This window comes from Rhea americana, unplaced genomic scaffold (assembly GCF_003343005.1).
Source record: "Rhea americana isolate MKP2758 unplaced genomic scaffold, rheAme1 scaffold_226, whole genome shotgun sequence".
In the NCBI taxonomy this organism is placed as follows: Eukaryota; Metazoa; Chordata; class Aves; order Rheiformes; family Rheidae; genus Rhea; species Rhea americana.
The window spans coordinates 984,829-1,004,803 of record NW_028186342.1 but is presented as its reverse complement, the minus strand read 5'-3'; the positions used below and the strand labels follow the sequence as shown (position 1 = coordinate 1,004,803).

Sequence of the window (19,975 nt, the reverse complement as noted above, 5' to 3'; positions counted from 1 at the left end):
TTTTTTTAATGTAGTGATCGAGGATTTGAGAGAAATGAAGAAAAACATGAAGTGCTTCTACTTTTTTGATACCCTTTCTGCTCTGAAGTAGTTGCATTTGTAGGAATAAAATTAGCTTAATATCCTGACTGATGGAAGGTGGTAGCTAAATTAGAGTTCACAGGAGAATCTATTTGATATCATGCTTTCGACAAACTGAAGATTTGAATTTTGCAGAGCCCCAGTTGCAACCTTTGATCTCCTTTAAGACATTGGTAGCCTTGGGTACTCAGTTCTTGAGGTATTCTAGCATATTACAACTTTAACAAAGCAAAAGCCACAGCTGGGAATGAATCCAGCAATCTAGATGAACTTGTAGAAGTGCCACATAGAGCTCATAGTCTGGGTTTCGATTTCCATCTCTATTTCCAAGGCAGTCATGGCACCACTTGAAACAATAGACAGCATATTTTGTTTTATTTTAATAGCCACTTTTGGCTTAAATTAAAGAGGAAATGTAGTGATGTGGTATGCAATTTTTCTCATATTCCTTCTGGCTTGCTTTGGGTATTCTGTTAGTGGTGATTGTACTGTGGATAATGTGGCAACAGCATTACACAGACCTGCCTAAAATCTGCTCCAGTCTGACTGCAGTCAGCCCTAAAGCTCTTATGTGGGAGCAACTTGGCATTTCAAAAAAAATCCCTTTCCTCACTTAAGGTGATCTGTTGTATGGAAGTACATTACTAGGGGAAAATGTGAATGAAACAGGAATCCAAGTTCAAAGATTGTGCACAGTGATTCTCCAGGCACAATCTGTCTATAGACATAGTACTGTCTGTGGAGGTGATAATTTGCAACCATAGGCTTTGCCATATCCTCATCTAACTGAAATTTTTCTTATGGATTCATGTAAGACACTACAATGTTCTAAAATTACAGCACATCTCTCAAAAGAGACATAATAGTTACTCATGTTTTTACCATTTTTTCTGAAAATTGTGCAGGCACTGAAATATATGTGTATAAATGAAAAAGTGCAGTTTCAGACAAGGTATGTGTATGAACAACACAGGTGCAGGTAGCTGCTGTTGTGTCTTGTATCTAATAGTTCATAGCTTATCTTTTCAAATGGGCACTTAGATGTTTTCTCCCCCAGTCTATCATTTTGTCCATACGCCTCCTGATTCCAGCCCTTGGAAAAGGGACCACTTGCAAAGACTGGTGACAAACTGGATGGAGTGAGTGAGCTCATAGCAGGTGGGGAGCGTTCCTAATCTGACGAGGATGTAGCTCTATGCTTTGCAGCCTTCCTGAGCTTCTGTTGCCATTAAATATTTTGCAGATGTTGGTAATTCAGTTTTTTCCCCATTAGATGGTGATGCCTGATGGTGGGAACAACTATGATCTCTTCCAAAGTACTCACATATATAAAAACATTTCACTGATTATTCCTGTTGTTTTAAATAGTTTAGAGATGCAGCACCAGGAACAAGCTTATGCTTAGCACAAAAATCTAGTTGTTTCTCTGCCCTTCTCGCCCTTTTCCTCGTGCCTACAGACATTCTTTCCCTTCTGATTATATGCAGAAGCCTCTGCCATCTCGGCATCACCCCTGTTTTGTTAGTGCAGTACTGGGATGATGTCCTTTTCCATTGTGACTGTTTTCAGTGCTCGTAAATTGAAATGGGTGTTGTTTCAGCACATGGTGCAAGGTTGATAATATCCTTAACTTTAAATAGCAGATTTGTTGCTTTCAACTTTTTAACGCTGCAAAGGTTATAAACCATCACAGAGGTTTCTGATGTATGATACCAACCCAGTGCTGGAAGTTAACTGGTGGATTTACATGGTTACGGTCACTCTTCCAGCGTTCCCAACTTTCTAAATTAATTCCCTATAACATGAAGCAACAGCAAATGATATCATATTGATAGAAGTAAGATGATGTCGACTTTTACAATGATTTCTGGATTGCCCCTACTGTATGTCAGTAGTTCTTTCCATTTGAGGAAAAAAATCTTTTAATGTAAACACATAATGTTAAAAAAGGCAAACTATAAAATGTCAAAAACCCTGCAGGGTATAAAAAATACCAGTCTCAATGCATGTGTTCATTCCTTTCACTTTCTTTTTAGCTCACCAATGTTGGTACAAAATGAGCTGAGAGAAGGAGAGAATTCTAATTAGGTTTGAAAAAGAAAAAATATGGCAGTTTATTTTGAGCGCATGTCTGATTTGCAAAGGCATATCCCATTTCAGATGCAGGCAGAGTGAATCATTATTACACATTTATCATCATAAAAATGCTTATTTGGACTTTTTTTTTTTTAAGAAAAGGAAAAAATTATAAAAAGGGCAAAGCAAAGAGCCATCTCTGAAGGGCAGTTATTGCTTGCCCTTGCTTGGGAAGAAAGGCTTTCTCAATGGGATTACGTCCCCGCTCATAACCTATCAGCCGTCTGATCAGAAATTCATAACGCAGGCCATCCATTTCCAGCTCTGCTAGGGCTGCATGATTGAATTTAAATAGGCAAATGCCAGACTTGAGCTTTGACATTCTCTCTGTCTCTCTCAATCTTTCTCTTTCTCCTGCCCTCCCAATCATAACGCCTTTCTTCCTCCCTTTCTTCCTTTCTTTCCTTCGCACGCCACCATTTTATATTAGGCATGAGCTAGCATGATGAGAAGGTATCAGGAAATGGAGGATGGACGTGGGGGGAGAGGGAGAGGAGAGACGCGGCGAGGGAGAGAGGGAGAAAGATTAAGAGAACTGGACAGCAGAAAATTACAAATTGTTGCTGTCATGCTTTCATTGGGACAGTAAAATCTGTTTTTAAAGCCTCTTCCTTTTTTTCATTTAAAAAGAGATATTTCAAGATATATTAATAGTGTATATCCTTACCCAACCTATAAGATGTCTGTGAGCATAAAGCTTCTAAGCTATGCTCTTTTTTCTATTTTTTACATAGCTGATAAGGATGAAAATGAATTCAAATCTGCATTTTCAGTCATGTTTTTTTAAGGTACAGTGCATGAAAAAGCTGCGTGGTGACAGGAGCTCTTCCCCGTCGCAGCGACAGCGCGGTTTGCTGGTGTTTTATCGAGTGGAGTTAGCACCCCTCACTGCCCCAACCCGGGCCCGGGGAGGCGGTGTGTGCTGGGTGCCGCGCAAGGTGCCGCGGGGTTCAGGCGCGGAGCAGGAGCGCTGCAAGCCATCTTAGCGGCTTGGTCGAGGGAGGAATCCAGTCGTTCGGGCTTTGCACAGAAGCCAGCGAGACCCTTACAAATGATACAGTATGTTCCGAGTGGTATTTTCTTGACAAAACACAGAACTCTAATGAGATGGCGTTGCACGTTTTGTTGTCTTACTTTTCTAACAAGCACTAGTATGCAGCCTGCTCTTGCACTAGGGAAACCTGTGTTTTGTTTTCTTCCCTTGAACCCCATTCTGTCGTGAAGAGAGCCGATTATTGAGTTAGGGATATTACAATGATATTTTTATTGCTTTGTTCCCCGCTGGGGCTTTTATCCCCTGTTCAATGTGCTGATGCAGTTTCAGCCCAAATCCTTGCTGTAAATTGTTCTTCAAAACAAACATTTAAAAAGTCTTATGTTGTCTTTTGAAGAGCATGTAAACATTCCCGATCCCATATTTTCATGCAATGGTACTTTATTGCCACGCTAGCACAGTGAAAAGAAGCACCCCAAGTAAGAGAGAGTGTCCTCGTTATGAAAGTTATTTTCAACTTGATGAGACAGCTCATAGGGTCTGGGAGGGGATCTGTCTGATTTTCATGGAATTTAAGGTCAGAGGGATCTTTGGCCCAATATCCTCTTTATCATTTGAGGTTTTTCTCAATTACTGATTTTTCTAGCCAAAAGCTGCAATCTGATTGAGGCTTCTCCTCAAGAAAGGCATCAAATTTGAGATTAAAAATATTAAAACATGGAGAACCCACTCCTCCTTCCCTAGTATTTTCTAGATATTAATTACCCTCGTGGTAAGAAATGTGTGCTTGGATTCTCACTTGGATTTGTCTGACTTCAGCTTCTCACCACTGGATCGTTGTTTTGCCTTTCTCTAAGGTAAAGGCCACACTTACATCCAGAATATTCTTCCRTGAAGGTATCTATTCACTGTAATCAAGTCATCCTTGAGCCCCATCTTGATAAATTAGACAGATCCAGCTCCTTGCCTCTCTTGCTATGTGGCTTTTTCTTAAAACCTGGAATAATTTGGGAGCTCTTCTCTTCTTCACCAGTTACTCATTTTTTTTCCAATATAAACATCAAGAGTGGAATGTAGCACTCTAATGTTAGGCTCATCAGTCCTGTATATGGAGGTAAAAGCCTTTTGATTCATGGTCCTCCTGCTTATATATCCAGGGATGCCATTAGTCCCTTTATGGCAGCATCACAGTGGAAGATCAAATTTAGGTTTTTTTGACCTTTCCCTGTAAATGGTTTAGGGTCAGGACCTCCAGGATATAATCCCCTCCTGTGTATATTTGGCTTATATTCTTTATTTCAAGATGTATAACTTCATATTTGTTTGAATGGGTTCACTTTAGCAAATGATCCAAATTGCTCTGTCTGTCCTCATTATTTATTCACCGTTCTGGTATTTTCTATGTCATCCTTATCAATAGTGATATTGTTATTTTATTTTACTCCGGGATTCTTGACCATGATGCATAATGTTGGGTCTACTAGCAATCCTGCAGACCTCCTGTACACGTCTTCAGTCATGGTGGTTTTCCACTGAATAATTAGCTTTATGAACAGTTCTCCCTCTATTTAACTTACACTTTTCTGATACTGCAAGTTGTTGTACCAAAGTCAAAGGATGTAGCAAAAGTTACCTTTCTTGGATRTGCTTACCTCCTGAAAGAATCGCCTTTGGTTGGTAAGATCCATTTCCACGAAGCCACACTGACTTTCACTGATTATATATGTACTTCTCCCAATTGTTAAAGTAAGTTGAGCCCTGTGTTACCTTTCCTGATTTAATCTGAATATTATTACTAATTTCTTACTGTACTATTATTTGCGTCTGCTTTTTGAATACTGCCAGAAATTAAGTATTCTTCTAGTTTCTGGACAGGTCCAGGACTCCAAGACCTAGTGAAATTAATATCAGCGGTGTTGAGATCCCCAAAGCTGTTACTTTAGGAGAACATATCTGCTCTAAACTGTTGTTCAGTTTCCCTCCAGTTCTTTACTAATAAACTGTTAAGTGCTTCATTTTCTTCTTCGGTAAGTTTATGTCAAATCTTTTCTTTTTAAATAAGAACTGTGAAGACTACTACATTTTTTACATTACGTTTTCAGCTTTATTGTCTTCATCTCACTATAGCTTTACAGGAGTGCTAGGATTTCTGGGTTTTCTATCATGCTTTCAAACACTCCTCTTTTATATGTAACTCTGCAGCCATTTTTCTGCTGTCTTGAGGTGTCCTTAGCCATATTCTACTGACCACAACTTCTTGTTTATTTTAATTGTTATCCATTTCCATTGTTTCCATTTGTCATTTTGGTTTTCTATTTTAATTACTGCCTGTATTTTGTTAGAGAACCAGAATGGCTTTTGGCCGAAGTTGTCATCTCTCTTCATTGCTGAGTTGTCTTTTTGRCCATCTAATACATTTCTTCTGTTTTGTTTCTTTTGGGGGGGTTTTGTTTATTTGTTTTGTTTTAGTTGATATCCTTTCTAACATGCAGTAGGTGGCCCTGCTTGAGCAGGGGGTTTGGACTAGATGATCTCCAGAGGTCCCTTCCAACCTTAACCCCTCTGTGATTCTGTGAAATGCTTTCTTCTGATCTTTTTTTCTTTNTTTTTTTTTTTTTTGATAATTTTTGTAGCTTTGGGAAATAGTGCATACACGTATTTTGGAATTGTGATCTGCATAATCATTTTAAATCTAAGGTGAAAGTTTTTTGAAGCCTCTGCTTCAGATTTACAAATGTGAATTATTTGGTGCTAAAACCATATAGTTTTTGCTTTCAGTTTCCATACTAACTAAAAACTTGGTGTCCTTTCCTAGTTGAACAGCCTTTCCCAAAGTTAAAGCAGGAAAGAGGGATATAAAACTAACAAAAGAAACAACAGCTAAGTTATTTTTTGGCTAATAGGAGTAGCCTTCTACTGAATCACAGGATTTATTTAATGGAATAAATGAAAAAGAGAGGATAACTAGCAGGTCTCCACATAATAACACATTCTGAGTTACTTTACCATTAGCAAAAATAAACAATGTGTACCCAGGAGTTTTTTTCTTTTCTATAGCTTGTCAAAATAGAAGAAATAACATGGATTTTTTTCATCAGCACTTATGTGACCTTTGATGAAGGGATGGCACGTTTTTCTTTATGAAGTAAAGTTTGGCTCTTGGCAAACTTTTTGGCTTTCTATGACAAATTAATTAGAAAATGTTTTATCAAAGATACAAAAGCTTGTATTTGGTTTACTATTTCACCTTACATATGCTAATAATTTAACCATGCACTAGGAGAAAGGATAAAGCAAATTGGTCTTCAGTTACTTTCAAAGTAATACCTGTACTTGCTGGGGTGCGTGTTTGCTAAACTTGTTCTTTCTAAGATGCCAGATGTGTGTTGATAGCTCTGATATTTTAACAATGAATTGATTTAAAATCCCTGAATTGGTTCTGTTCTGATTCCATGAAGTAGAAGTTGTAATGCTCCTCTTCCCTGTGGTCCTTCAAAATATTTGTGTAAGTAATGCCTTGAAGAGTCCAGGAGGAGAGGAGGAGTATTTGGAATCTTGAGTAACTGGTGTATAATATTTTAAAATGTAAATATAGTATCAAACAAACCAATTCAGATTATTTATTCTRAAGATAAATATAAAATTTCAAATATGAATTCAGAATAAAATGCAGAAATAGAAAACAGAAAATACCTTAAAAGTATAATTTCAACTTGTATTTCCCTTAAAATCTTATTTGAGATTCTAGCTAGTTTTGACCGTTGAAAAGGCACCCAGAGTAGAAAAATAATAGACAGTCATGCTAATCCCCTCAAAAACATTGCCAAGAATTCTAAAGAAAATGGTACTRTGGTGGAGTCAGAAATGCAAATATGGTTTATGATCGATAGAGTGAGAGATGAGTTCAGTTCACCTGGCAAAATATTTACTTTCATTGAAAACCAGCTTTCAGAAGCTTCAGAAATTCAGAATTATTGAAAATAGCTCATCAGGTTACATTTATAATTAGCCCAAGTCGGTTGAGTTAGTTCTTCCTACAAGATTACTCCTTCGAAATTGATCCAAGTATTGTATGCCATATTGAGACGCTGCAGTCAACTGTCAAGTGGGCTTTATTGTTGGGAATCCTGCAGCACAGCAGTACAACAAATCTGCATTGTTTGTATTTATCGGTTTTATGCAAAAAGAAGTTCACCAAAATGCAGCTGAACTGTGCTAGTTCTATTTAAATTTAGAGAACATAAAATATTTGCCAGTGAAGGAAATTCTTATTCAGCAGGCTCTTTGTTTCCTTGGGCATCTAAAAAAAATCAAAAATATCGTAAACAAGCATAATCTTATTTGATTTAATGTTTAAAGATGCATGTATTTAATAATTCCTTACAGTGTCACTTTCACACAGAATATTCTTTATAAAATTTTTTTTGATTACTGTAGTCCAGTCAGGAAGTTTTTTTTTTAAAAAAAAAAAAAAAAAAATTGCTGAGATTGAGCTCTGTGGTGGAAATGTTGCAGAAGTTACATAACCTCCTACCATCTAGAAAGGATAGTTCAGTTTTAAGAAATAATCTTGTAGACCATTTAATTCAGTTGTACAGTAAGCATTTTAAAAATATATTAGAGTTTGTTAGCATATCTAACTGCATTATTTTTGAGAGTATTTTTTCTTGTATGCATTTTCCATGTCTTCAGACAAAGATTCACTTTACCATATGCCGTGGCTTCTTAGCTTAAATATAAACTATGCTGTAGGATGCATGTGATCTGTGTGTATTTTGTATTTTTCTTTAAAGACACTGTGTCAGCACCCTTCTGTGTTTGCAATTCCAGGAATAATCATCTAGTTTGTTAGAACATTTATTTAGTAGTGCAGGAGACTTGTCTAGTAGCACCTATACAAGTTAGTTGCCATTTAAAATGAATGTTTTTTTTGTGCTTTTATGCTTAAAGATATAAGCACAAGATTTGCAGATACTACTCAATTGACTATGTTCTTAAAATGCTCTTGTTGTTTACCCTGAGATTCTATTTTTATTTCCTATCTGATATATATTTATATATATGTGTGTGTGTATTTATATATATGTCTTTTATATATAAAAATATATAAAAGCGCTGGATTGGGAAGAGGGAGGAGATGGGGGGGCTTTTGTAACTAAGCTTTAGACAGAAAGAAGTAGGCTGAATTCCACAGTTTCATATTCTGAACGTTGAATAGTGCAATTTCTTGCTGGTCATTGACTGACATAAATACAAACATGGGAGCAGTTTGTGGTCTGTGGCATTACCCTTCTCATTGGTGTTTCAGTTGGAAATAACTTTTTTTTTTTTTTGGTTAACTTTTATTGTGGATATATTTGGCTTGGGTGTGAGACTATAAGACACTCTTTAGAGCAAAAATGGTTTCCTGTTCCAGGTTTTATAAGCCTCCGCTTACAGGACAGTTTGCTCATGATCTGGCTGGTGCTTCTGGGTGGTACTGCAATGCCCACCGACAAAGAAAGAACACAAGGGGACCATCTGTAGGGTCGTGCAAAATATAGACAGAATGTAAAAATAGTCATCCAGCTATTATTTTTTATTTTTTTTTCCTTTCAACAGCCTCAAAGAAGTCTCGAGAACAAATGGAAGCATAGCTTTTCAAAAGCATCTAAGTGACTTAAGAACACAAGTGCCATTGAGTTTCAGTAGGGACTTGTGCTGCTTGGGAGGTGTTTACATAGGAAAGTTACACCTTCCAGACCAGCATAGGTCTGCTGATGGATCACTCCATCTGGAATAATTGGCTTTTTTTGGGTTGGTTTAACTTCTTCAAAATACTGTGAACTAAACCACTGGCTCCTAAATTGTAGTCTATAGAATTACATTAAACAGTAAAATTTATGAATAAGTCTGTTCCATGTGGTCATGCAAGGTGACTCAAAGAATTCCGTGAATGGATAGCAGTCTCTTGGCCTTAAGTTTAAGAACCACTGAAATAAATAAAATAAAGACTTTCTTATTCCATGTTAAGGTCATTTGGGGAGTTACAACTGAGCATGTTTTAAGTTCATGCCTTTGTTTTTATTCATATTCTCCCAACTCACTAAGGATTTTGAAAATCCAGTTAAAGTTACTCTGTACTATATACAGAACTACACCTAAATCCCTTATGAAAATAGGAAAATAGCAGTAAGATGTAGCTGATGTTGAATACTTTAGATCTTAAAATGTATTTGAAGGATGAACACACTTATCTCCATTTTTTATTTGTTAAATAGTAACATTGAATATGTGATTCTAAAGTTTCGAAGCAACAACAAAAAAAGAAAGCTTATCTGCCATTACTCTGCACACAATTGCCCATTTATGGGGCTTGGGATTTTATTTTTAATGCCCAGAAACCAGATTTTCATGCTCATGGCAGCTCAGAGATATAAGATGATCCTTAGGAAAAATTTGAATATCACTCAATTTTTCCTAACAGCAAAGTCTTTTAGACTATGAAATAATCTTCCCTGAAAAGGCCTAAGAGGTAGTAAGTTTTGGCACTTAAATTTAAATGTCTTTCTTCATATCATTGTCTGTTGTAATTACTGACATTGCCGCTATTTGTTTAGCTATCTCTAGGCTTCCTCGCGTGAGAGCAGGTCACTTTGGAGCGGGAATGATTACCGCGGGAGCACTGCTGGGCAGTGGTAGCGGACTCTTTTTTTTTTTTTTTTTTCCCTCCCTCTCCCCCTTCCCTCCTGAGCTTCCCTTTCTCCTAGCTGAGTGTGTACTTCACTTCAAAGCCTGTGGCAGCATCACAGTAGACCTGCCTTCAATGTCTTGATCTGAGGCTTTTATTCATGGGCTCGATGGAGTGGCCAGGAGTGCCCTCTAGCAGGCAATCCAGATGGATCCGCAGGGAAGATCTGCATGACCCAGGTTTTGGAGACGTTCGGTCACTGCACGTTGTGTGTGGGCTGGCGCTCCTGCTCTGCAGCCCGGTAGGGAACACRCCAATCTGGGCACCAGTGAAGGCTGCAGCCATGAGATTGCAGCCCGCCTCAGTTTGTTTCTTCAAAAGTTTCTTCAAAGCATGTTAGTCATGTCCTTTATCTGAAACCAAGGTCTTCTCCAGGAGCTTCTCTGTTCTATGCAGAAATGCACTCAATAGGTTGCCTGTGCAAGACTCTTGTAAATGAGGTTCATTTCCCTAAGCAGGTTCCTCCATCAGATGCTTAAATCCCCCTGATGCTTTCCAGTTTTGCCTTCCAGAGTTACGCTCTGTGGTTTTTCTATGGGGAGCTACATTTAGACTCCTATTCTTTGCAGCTCTCTTTTCTAATTTTAACTCTCTGAGGGGCTGAAATCCCAGCTGTGATTTCTATTTTCCTTCTTTTTTTTTCCTGCAAACCATTGAGTACCTATCGTTGCCACTGAAGAGGAGGTCTTGGCACTCCTATTTGTACATTTTTCTCCATGGATGGTTTTGGCAGCACTCAGCTGTTTGTAAGTGAAGACCTTACGTTTCTGTGGCTACAGTGTAGTCTTGGGTAGGCCAGCACATTTTTATTATTAGCACTATAAGAGCATTTAGAGACCACAGCCAAGATCAGTGTTTCACTATGTAGATACCTGAACTCGTTTAACCTGCAATTTTCATTTATTGAAGTTGGTGCCAAAACTCACTAGTTTGGAAGGAGCTAAAATTTCACTCCCTGTCTTGCAGGGTTTTAGTTTAAATAGTTAAAACAGATGAGTCATGGGAGAGGTGAATTACTATCCTTGTTCTACTGAAGTGTTAAATAGCTTTCCATAGCTATCTCAAGAGGCAGCCTGAGCACAGGTGGAGGATGGACCAAGCCCTGTTCCGTAGTCATAAGGAGGTGGTTCTTTCTGACAGTCCTATGTTAAAAGGAAAGAACAAAAATCCAAACCCCTTTCATAACTTTTTCTATGACACATACAAAGGCTTCATATATCTAGGTACTAAGTTCTGGATGCTAAAAGCCTTGTGAGCTGTTTTTTAATAATTGACACTGATACTGCCTAGTAAATTTAGCAAATGACTCCTGTTATGTATAATCTAATGTTCTGATTCCTGGAAGAATGACTTAAAAATGTACCTATATATTTGTTACAGCTGTGTTAGTTACAGGAGGCTTTTTTATATATTGAAGTTTATGTTTTGAAGTTTTATCTGTTTGTCATTACTGGTGTAATTACAGAACTGGAAGAGGTAAGTACAACACAATTACAGTAGAAACATTTTACAGGTGCAGAGTAGCTACAGGCACATTAGATACTTACGATATGCATATACAGTGGTTTTGAGGTATGGAAACAAGTCCTGGCTGGGACTGGAATATTGTATTACCATGTTCGCTGCTTCATGCTTCTCTTCTTGTCTTCCCCTTTGCCTGCCATTGCTTCCTAGGGGAGAGGTACTAGTCTCCAGCCTGTAGCTTTCTCAGCCTTGCCAGATCTTTAGTTCGTTTCATTTCATTTCATTTCATTTTCATCTGTTTGCGCCACTTACGACTTTGCATGGAATTTCCTAACCCTGTCTAGTTTTAGTAGCTGCTCATGTTCACTGTCACACTTGTCCATCAGTGGCTACCCATTGGAGAAGACCACGGAGTATTCTGCTATGGATATGCTGTGTAGTGTTTTGGTACCATGGTTTGTTTGATTATGATCTGCAGATAGGCACATCTAGAGAATTATAATTTATATATGTATTCATAAATATTCTGATAAAATGTGTTTTACTCTGAACATAAGCCATAACCTAAGCAGAATTCAATTGCAGTTATCAACTAGCACCTTCTCCACCTTCTGGCAATACAGTACAAAAGCTATACAGACAGTACACAGTCTCATGACCAACAACTCTGAAGTTTATTAGGTATTGGAAAGGCAGAAGAAGGAGAATTTAGATTAATAAAATATGATATCTAGAAAAGCCAAAATGAGAAGAGAATCACTTAAAATTTAAACGAGATACAGAATTAAAAGTGAAGCAGGTTAAACACTTAAAACACTGTTTTATGTGGGAGATATGGAACGGATATAATTTGACTAGGTAGAAAATATTTTTGTCTCTTATTTTTATAACTATTTTTGACATCATTTCAAGAGGTTGTTCAGAGTCACTATGAGAGCTATGGGGAATTAGAAATCCTCAGATCAAACCACTTCTTTGGATGCCTAACTTTGCCAGGGTTTGTAAGGAGAAATTATACATTTTATGAGATCAGTTGGTAGAGCTGAAAAAAGTTGACATGCTATTAAGGTCAGAGTTTGGCAATCACTTTTGAAAATTGTATTTTTAAATCCAGTAGAGTGTTGTCACGGTTCTAATGCTTTCGTTACTTGAGCTTTACCACCTGAAGGCTGAGCACAAGAGCTSCTTAACACAGTTCCATGAGTCTCTACTCCTTTGATTTTACCCTGAAACTTTTGTATATTCCAATAGAAATGTGAAGATTTACTTTTATTGCTATTATCACTACTTACAGGAGGAATACTTGATTAAAAACATGTATAAATGTATGTAAAATAACCAAGTACATTGTAGGTAAGGCCAGCTATATAACAAAATCTTTTGCAAAGAGTAACTTTATACTTTGGACATATACAAATACACATCAGTTATGAATATCTGCAGGCTAAGATGCAGGTAGAACTTACCTGACTGGTAATTCACAAAATTAGAATGCCAGAAAAGGAGTAACTGAGAGAGGGGTCAGTGTGGTTTCTGGTTTGCCTGTTTGTCCAGTGTTTATACTTGGCATTATCAAAAATTTGGATTTGACTTCCCTGTCTTAACTGGGACTGTGATTCCAGAACGATCATCTTAAGCACACGTGAAGCATTTTCAATCACTTGATTGTTTCCAATGTCTCCCTTTAGAAGCAGGCCTCAGTGTATGTCTTTCAAAGCTTTGGGTCATCTTTGATCAACTCCAATATTATTGGCTGTTGAATGAACATTAGATCATATATATGGTTCTAGTTCTGAATGTTATGAATCCATAATGTGTGGCAGCCACCTGCGATGCATGGAGCATGAGTCAAGGAATACACTGCGTCTTAGAACATCCCCACACCTGACCTCCACAGAGGCCATTTAGTGCCACGTTTGTTTTGGCCTGCTCAGGTATTCATTTTAAATTATACCTGCTTTTGGATCTGCAGTCTGGTCCCAAAGTGTGCAGAACTGATACAAATACACTCTTTCAGTATATTATGGCAGCTGTATGTATTTAATCACGTTACTATGCATTGATTCCTCCTGTCATTCTAGGACTTCCCAGCAGCTGAGCTGACCATGTAAGCTTTTAGAAGAATGGGTTGTCTCTGGACTTGGAGAAAAAGTGGTTGGGTTAGGACTGCTAATGGGTTGCTTTGCTAATGGTTGGGTTAGGACTGGTATGACTGCATTACAGGAATGCAGTCAGAGTATGTAGAGATGCGGTGAGGAAGGCTTGAGTCTGGCAAGGGATGTCTAGSACAACAGGAAGGGCTTCTTCAAATATATCAGTAGCAGGAGGAGGACTAGGGAAAATGTGGGCCTGCTACTGAATGGGGTGGGGGCCCTGGTGATGAGGGATACAGAGAAGGCAGAATTACTGAATGCCTTCTTTGCTTCAGTCCTCACTGCTAAGGGCAGCCCCCATGAATCCCAGAGCATGGACATGAGGGAGAAAGTCTGGAGAAGGGAAGACTTTTTCCTTTGGTTGAGGAGGATAGAATTAGAGACCTTCTGGGCAGGCTAGACATCCACAAATCCATGGGCCCGGATGGGATGCACCCACGGGTCCTGAGGGAGCTGGCGGATGTTGTTGCCAGGCAACAACATCATATGGGAAAGGTGCTGGAGAGGTGCCTGAGGATGGGAAGAAAGACAGTGTCACTCCAGTCTTAAGAAGGGCAGGAAAGGAGGAGGACCCAGGCACTAAAGGCCAGTCAGCCTCACCTCCATCCCTGGAAAGGGCATGGAACAGCTCATTCTGGATGTCAGCTCCAGACATATGGAGGAAAAGAAGGTGACCAGGAGTAGCCAGCATGGMTTCACCAAGGGGAAATCCTGCTTAACCAATCTGATAGCCTTCTCTGATGGAATGACTGGCTGGGTAGATGAGGGGAGAGCAGTGGACGTTGTGTACCTTCACTTCAGCAAGGCTTCTGACGCTGTCTCCCTTAACATCCTCCTAGAGAAGCTCTGGAAGTGTGGGTTAGAAGAGTGGACAGTGAGGTGGATTGAGAACTGGCTGAAAGGCAGAGCTCAGAGGGTCGTCATTGGTGGCGCAGAGTCTAGTTGGAGGCCTGTGGCTAATGGAGTCCCCCAGGGCTCAGTACTGGGTCCCATCCTGTTCAACTTACTCATCAGTGACCTGGATGAGGGGATGGAGTGCCTCCTCAGCAAGTTTGCTGATGATGCCAAGCTGGGAGGAGTGGCTGACACACCAGAGGGCTGTGCTGCCGTTCAGAGAGACCTGGACAGGCTGGAGAGCTGGGTGGAGAGGAACCTCCTGAGGTTCAACAAGGGYAAGGGCAGGGTCCTGCATCCAGGGAGAAATAACCCTAGGCAGCAGTACAAGCTGGGGGCTGACCTKSTGGAGAGCAGCTCTGCAGAGAAGGACCTGGGAGTGCTGGTGGAYGACAAGCTGACCATGAGYCAGCAATGTGCCCTYGTGGCCAGGARGGCCARYGGTSTCCTGGGGTGCATTAGGAAGACTGTTGGCAGCAGGTCGAGGGAGGTGATCCTGCCCCTCTACTCAGCCCTGGGGAGGCCTCATCTCGAGTGCTGTGACCAGTTGTGGGCTCCCCAGTACAAGACAGACATGGAGCTACTGGAGAGAGTCCAGTGTAAGGCTATGAAGATGATCAGAGGGCTGGAGCATCTGCCCTCTGAGGAAYGGCTGCGAGAGCTGGGYCTSTTYAGCCYGGGGAAGAGAAGACTGAGGGGAGATCTTATCAATGTGTACAAGTACCTGAAGGGAGGGTGTCAAGGGGACGAGGACAAACTCTTTTCAGTTGTCCCGTGTGACAGGACAAGAGGCAACGGACACAAACTGAACCGCAGGAAGTCCTGCCTGAACGTGAGCGGGGATTTCTTCCCTGTGAGAGCCAGAGCACTGGAACAGGTTGCCCAGAGAGGTTGTGGAGTCTCTTTCTCTGGAGATATTCAAGGCCCGCCTGGATGCAACCCTGTCTAACATGCTCTAGTGACCCTGCTKAGCAGGGGGGTTGGACTAGATGATCTCCAGAGGTCCTTTCCAACCTTACTGATTCTATGATTCTTTGCTAAAGCTTTGCTGTGGCCCTCATGTTCTCTTAAGAATTCTCTCAAATCCCTTTGGTAACTAATTTGATGGAATCACAGATAATAGAACACCGGGAGACAAGCAGATTCTTCTTGCTTCATCAGAAACAACTCTTGGTTCTGCCAGTCTGCTGTGAACTGGTAAATTTTCTTCTGTATTAATCTTAAGGATTTTATTTATCATTGGTGACTGTTCACTATGATGTCTTCATGTACATAGAGTAAGAATGTAGAAAATGCAGTCAGCCGGTCTGTTGCTGCAAATTAAGAATTTTTGAGCTCTAATTATTATAGCTACTTCTCTGATATACTGAATTGGGCTCGCGAGTGGTGACTGCAGGGTTTGCACCATGACCTAAGAGTTTATTTGATGTACAGTCTCTAGCCCTTACAAAGATAACATTTAAAATGCCAGCACATTCAAAACTGAATCAGAGATGGCAAAATAGTCTGAAAGAGAGACTCAGCTCATTTATATAAAATTTGATCCGTCATGTGAAAATGTAAATTCCATGTTTTCAGTTGGTATTCTGTCCTCAAAACCTGCCAGTCAAAAAGAGAGGCCAGCACCTGGGGAAGATCTACACAATCTCTTTTGAATTTCTTTTGGAAGTAAGCTCATGTGAGAGGAGCATGGGTTGTTGGAGGAATGGGCACGTGAATTTGTGGGAAGAGATAAGGAGACAAAATACAATAATATTTTTCCTCCTATTTCTATCTCTGAGTTTTGCCTTGCCCCACAATTACTTACAAATATAATTAGAATCCACAGATTGCAAAATAATTCCACGTTTTGACACCCTTTTCACATATTCCTTAAGGATGGACTCATTTTGCAGCAGGTCCTTCTGTTTCCATTTCTGTAATTGCTGTTACCCACCATGGGTTGCTCTGGGATTTTTTTTTTTTTTTCCTCTCTGTTTAACTCTGGTGAACATATGATGTAAATGAGAAGCAATGCTACTGAATGATGTTTTGGAAAGACTTTTGTCCCACAAGGCCTGCCATTGGACACAATCTGACCTTCTTTAAGATGTTTMACACATTTCCTATTTTCTGACCATTTGCCATGGGGAGAAAAAATCTTATTTTTCTAAACTAGATTTTATTTTTGAAAACAGTTCAAATAATAAATAACAACCTATTAACCCAGCATGCTTTAATGCTCAGAATCTTAATATAAAGACTACAGAGAGCACAAACATAGCATTAAAAAAATCATGCACAGTTATTTATCCTCACCAGATTCTCTCCCCCAGAGTGAGTGCAAGCTGTCTCTTTAATAATGCAAAGGAGCAGTAAATTTCAAGCTGAGGATGGGCAATAACAAGGAGAGTTATTTCCACAGTGCCCCGGTGTCAGCGCGGTGGCTTAGGAGCGCACCTTATTAGTTCTAACAGGCTGGTTAGCATTGGGTCACCTCTGCGGCTCCGGCTCCCGCAGCAGGGTCACTCCTCTCCAGGCGATATTTGGGGAGGAGGGGGAAGGGAGGCAATATTCAGTGATTCTCTTATCTTGCAGCGTTTTAGCATTGTTTGTTTTTATTTATCCTTCCTCTTGCTTTCATTCCTTGCCTTTCTTTTGCCCTCTCCCCCACCTGGTATTTCTCTGCAACCTGCATAAATTCTGTTCTGTTGAGCAAACTCCTCGCAAATGAGAGCAAATTAAAGCAGAAACCATGTTACTGAGGTTTTTCATCTGTATTTCTTTTCAGAAGAGAAATAATTCAAATTAATCAGGCTGTGTTTGTGTATGGGCAAATAACAAAGTACATTAAAATTTTTAATGAAAGAAAGCCCAACATGATTGCACTTCCAATTAAGCATGACTGTAGCATGACTATCCTAAATATATGCATGCGCGTGTGTGTGTATGAGCTGCGTATGTCGGATAACACCAAAATGCTACCTCTGCCTTTAGAGGCAATAGAAATCATATTTAGGATTGCTCTTTCAAAACAACAAAAAAAAGCTAATTGAAGTAGCTTTTTAAACAATGTTTTTTCCTTCCGCTTAAATGAAATGTATGAAAAGCTGCACGTTACAGAAATATACATGTGGGATTTATATATGTTCCTATCTTGACCAGCCCCTTCCCTTCGCTTCCCCCTCCCCCACCCGCCAGTTCCCATCCAAAAATGAATGCAAAGAAATACTATTAGGCTGTCTGGTTATGTATTTTTTATGAGGCCATACAAGACACTGCCTGACCTCGTGCAGCTCATGTTATAACCACATTGAAGATGCTTTTCATTTGGGTTCTGCTTTTCAGCCTGGATGACCTCTATTAAATAAAAAAAAAAAAGGGAAAAAAATGGCCTAATATGTGACCCCTGGGACTAGTCGCTTCAAGGATTACATTTAATTCATATGATAATATTGAAATATAATGTTTCTGTGTCTAATGTTTTGGATGTTTTCCCTTTCTTCTTTATTTCAGGGGCCCTTTGAGTCTTGTCAAAGATTTTTCTTTTCTTTTTTTAATTCAGTTTTGGGTGGAGGACAAGTAACTCATTCTTGGTGGTCAGATTCTTAAAAATCACCTTTCTTCCTTCAAAAACCAAGCCTGAATATAAAAGACCCCTTTCCCCACTTTGCTGGAGGAGAAGAGAAACACAGAGAAATTATTTTCTGTAAGAAAGTGTGTCTGCCAAGATCTCTTCAAAATAAAGAAGCATGCTTTGTTTTGGCATTTGCTTAACCAATTGATAACAACTGACCTCCTTTTCCCTTCTGCCCATTCCCTCCTGCACAACTTCTCCATCGAAGAATGCTAACCGCCTTTAACTCCTCCGCTCTCCTCCAGCTCCTATTGTTTGTGTTGCCACCATTGCAGGCACTTACAGTAGTGTATTTACACGCACTTACTGTACAAACGCACATGCAAACACAGCCTCTGTGCTTGCGTCTGCAGCCCCTCGGATCAAAGCACTGCTGTTCGTGCTACCCTAACGTATGATATAATATCTCAGCATTTCTGATAGACAACGCGTATTTCAGGGGTTTATAACTTGTCCATAAAAATGTACTCTGGGATGAAACACGACTTGCAGTGTTTCAGCTTAGGAGCAAATTTGCTTTTGCCAATYGCAAAAATAAATTTGACTATTGCTAAATATTCTGCATGTAAAAATGTTTATTAAAGTGTATTTTATTTCCTGATCGCCTCATTAAAATCATAGTGACGTGTACAGTGGAATTTAGCAATCAGTCAGCACTCTGATCTAAGACCTTGTATTGGGAAGTACTGAAGCCCTTAATCATTCATGGTAATGACATATTTGTTAAAAACGTGACCGTATGTACGTACCATGTATTTTCAACAGACATTTGCTAGAAGGTTGTTAAAACGCGGATGTAATCCATGCAGCGTGGCGCGTTTGACGCACGAGATGSGAGCTCTCTCGAGGAAGCGGCGTGCCCCGTGCTGGGTGTCTCGCTTGCCCGCGCTAACAAAAGCCGTGTCTGTTCAGAACAATAGGCCTGTGCTCGGACTTCCAGGTCCGCGAACGCGGCGCCCACGCGACTGGGATGCCTGCGAGGGGAAACGCAGTTTTGACTTTTTTTTTTCTTTTTCCATAGCTGTCATCAGAGCTGTGAAATATTAATTTGTGTGAAAATACACCTCAAATACCGCTTATGTCGCAGTGAAACAGTCCAAGTTAGTAATGTGTGGTTAAATGCCAAACCTGGATGCCCAACCGTTGCATGAGCTCTGGCAAATAGTAACGTGTGCCACGTAAAACCGAGCTCTGCGCTCTTAGGGCGTCTGTGCGAGCTTGGGAACAACGGGGCAGGTTAAGGACGGAGTTTCACATTAACTCGGATGCCATTGCGTTTATTTGCGTCATAGACTGAACCTTGACAGTTCTCGGCGAAAATCTAATTAGAGATATGTACGTTGGTCTGTGTATGTGTGCACTACATGTGAATGTATGCCAGTATTTTGTGTAGGATATTAAAAAAATATACAGGCTTTTGGTTCCCTTTTGTAAGGCATTAAGCTGTGACCCTCCCCTCCTCTTTTCCCTCCCCCTGTAGCCCTAGACTTCACGATGCCCTGACTGCTAGCTTAACATGGAGTTGTCTTTTTTATTTTTTTTATAAACCCAGTCACAACACAGAAAGAGGAGGAGGAGGAAGAGAGAGAAAGAGAAAACTAAAAACCCTGAAGGATGGTTCTCAAAAATTCTAAAGGAACCACAGGGAATTCCTTTTAAGCGCAACAGAAAGGCAGCCAGCCGAGGTAAGGCAGTTCGAGCTCACCCTTCCTTTCCTTTCCCCCTCTCGCTCCCTCTTTTTGGTTATAAATTGCTGTTTCTTTATGGAGCAGGGAGGGGAGGTGGGTGGAGAAGACACCTTAACTTCTCCGCTGCTTAAGCAGCGTGGGAGCGGCGCTCATGTGAATATGCAAATGGGCTGCGGCTGCTCGGCGCACACGTGTGTGTGTGTCCGCGCCGCCGCGCTG

The 19,975-nt window shown here is 40.1% G+C and overlaps 1 protein-coding gene across 1 annotated transcript in view; it reads left to right on the top strand.

Moving 5' to 3' along the window:
- LOC146595429 (uncharacterized) overlaps nucleotides 1-19,975 on the top strand; it is a 440,719-nt gene that overhangs the window by 141,876 nt on the left and 278,868 nt on the right. Inside the window, exon 3 of the mRNA XM_085305746.1 lies at nucleotides 19,621-19,753. Within this exon, the coding sequence (XP_085161872.1) occupies nucleotides 19,621-19,753 (133 nt within the window). The remainder of the gene's footprint in view (nucleotides 1-19,620; nucleotides 19,754-19,975) is intronic.